This window comes from Nannospalax galili, unplaced genomic scaffold (genome assembly GCF_000622305.1).
Source record: "Nannospalax galili isolate Female #2095 unplaced genomic scaffold, S.galili_v1.0 scaffold442, whole genome shotgun sequence".
NCBI classification, from domain to species: Eukaryota; Metazoa; Chordata; class Mammalia; order Rodentia; family Spalacidae; genus Nannospalax; species Nannospalax galili.
Genome location: NW_008348806.1, coordinates 255017 through 257417, shown reverse-complemented (window position 1 = coordinate 257417; position 2401 = coordinate 255017). Strand labels below are relative to the sequence as shown.

General features: G+C 43.8%; 1 protein-coding gene across 1 annotated transcript in view; it reads right to left on the bottom strand.

Annotated features, from left to right (window-relative positions):
• Positions 1–7: 7 nt before the first annotated feature.
• Positions 8–2401, bottom strand: part of Ptger3 (prostaglandin E receptor 3) — a 71623-nt gene continuing 69229 nt past the window's right edge. The window contains exons 4-5 of the mRNA XM_008846100.2: positions 503–1434; positions 8–348 (exon numbers count right to left, since the gene is read on the bottom strand). Coding sequence (XP_008844322.2) covers positions 1287–1434 — 148 coding nt within the window. The 3' untranslated portion in view covers positions 8–348; positions 503–1286. The remainder of the gene's footprint in view (positions 349–502; positions 1435–2401) is intronic.

The following is a 2401-nucleotide window of genomic DNA, read 5'->3' as shown; positions in this document are numbered from 1 at the left end:
GTTGTAGATGTGTCTAAATCAGAAAAGTTGCCTAAAATTCTTCCAACTGAATGACAAGGTGCAAACAGCTGTATCATACTGACTTACATTGTAAACTGCTAGTCTTGTTTATAAATGTCATTCTTGCTAATACTTTACTAAATGGATAGCAAATTTCTAGGTGTGAAACATAGTAGCACATTAAGAGACCATAAAGAAAATAGAGAAGCATTCTCGACACCCTTTTTCAAGGAAAAAAGCCATACACTATGGAGATGCCTAAGGGACCACACGATCTTATAAGTGCTACAGTGGGTACCACATAACATCAGAATCGGGAGTATGGGTTAGGCATGCACGGGCATGCACCTTGTTCAAGGCCCGAGGACAAGATGAGACTTGAACTCGTGAGAGGTGGGAGGCTTTGCAAGGGTGAATCATCACAAGGCCTTATGATAACGATAATGCACAGGGGCTTGAAGTGGATTCTGTCCATGACATTCAACCCCCCCCGGGCATGCACCTTGTTCAAGGCCCGAGGACAAGATGAGACTTGAACTCGTGAGAGGTGGGAGGCTTTGCAAGGGTGAATCATCACAAGGCCTTATGATAAGGATAATGCACAGGGGCTTGAAGTGGATTCTGTCCATGACATTCAACCCCCCAAAAAAGCCAGTTTAGAGTTGAAATTGAGAGCTTGGATTAAGGAGCTGGGAATGAATTTGAACAAAGAACGAGTCACTGTTAATGGTAAACTGGTGTCTATTGTGTTCCATGACCTTCACATAGTTTATCACAATACATGATGTATCAGTTTCGGTTTGTAGATGGGTTGATAGTGGCTCAGTGAGAATTCCTATTTCAGCTTTCTGGAAGTTGTGGAGTTTATGTGTGGCGTAGCCAGAGGTAAATCCAGGTTTGCTGCAAACCCCATGCTTCTGCTGTTATGTCACACTGTCTTATAAATGAACTGTCATTAGAAAAGTTATTTCCACTGTGCTGTAGAAAGAACAGTCCACCTGGAATGAAAACTTGAGCTACAATCTGAATTCTCAACTTCCACAAACAACAGGACGTGGAAAAAATCGGTACAAATTGAATCTCCTGAAGGTAAAATGATGGGTGGACGACAGCTAGCTCCCACACAGGTAAACAGTGGATAGTCCTCCAATGGTGACTGCCATGTGCTTAGCAACAGTTCCTGAACTTGAACCCGAAAGGGGCTGTTGAACAGCTGTGAGCTAGTTAACTATTTCCAGCAGAGATGTGGAGGTTCGCAATGGGAGTCCACAGCTAACACAGGAGAATCATTCGGCTCCAGGGGCAGAAGCAGCAGCCTGGTCACTGCGCAGGCTCCTAGGGTGAAAGTGTGGATCCTGGTGGTCGTCAGTTCCCTGACACTGGGAGATGACAGTGTAGCACAGACGTGGAATCCACTGAACTGAGTGAACGGGGCTGGGAAGAGAGGAAACGAGGTGTAAAAATGGCTGAAGAAGAAAAGTTGGCTGGATTTGAAGTGGGCAGAGGCGCAGCAGCGGGAAGCTGGGAGATGACTCAATTGTTTTTCAAAGGTTCAGCAAATATTTTATTTCAGTACAGACAACATCACTTTATTTCATTAAAAAGTCACAAGGTTAGATGAAGAATAACGGTCATTTATCTATGCTGCCCTTTTTGTTTGCAGCCTGACAAGAAACTGTGGTAAATCTTGAAGTGATATTGATTCAAAAATAAGATTAAAATGAAGAACGAATTAGCAAAGTGTATCTGGATTTTTAATGGCTCTAACTGAACAGTTAGTCATCCAGCCTCGTAACTGTGACACTTCAAAGGTGCTCTTAGCTACATCACTCCTTTTAAAAGCAGAGAAGCAACAATCAGACCTGAATTACTAAATGGCCTGTGACCAGATTTAAACTAAGCATCTTTCATTTTCCACCCTCTCCTACAAGGACAGAGCCTCTGTGGTTCCGTGTGGCATAAAGAGCCTTTGTGTGCTCTGCCTGCCCCCCCCAGGAGGCTCTTTCTGTCTCATTAAGTACGTGGCTTATTAAATCAACTCTTGCTCTCGATGCATCAGCTGCTTTTCACTGTTAAAAACTTCTGATTTTTCAATCTATGTTGGAAAATCAAACTATCAAAAGACACGAAGATATCCGTGTTGGGGATATGGGGTGCCAAAGGTGCTGGAGAACCGCGGTGGACCAGTCCTGCTGTGGACCCTGCCTCCTCCAGTCCATATTCAGAATCTTCACAGGAGCCACAGTAACAGGCAGAGGCTCGGGTTATTATAAGAAAACTTGTCTCAGCGTGTTTACTGATAAGAAAAAATGATAACCTGACACCAGAAGAAGAGGCACTCTAAACCAAAATGCCAACTCTTCTTCTCAGAGGGAAGACATAAACAGTCCAGGAAGCAGGA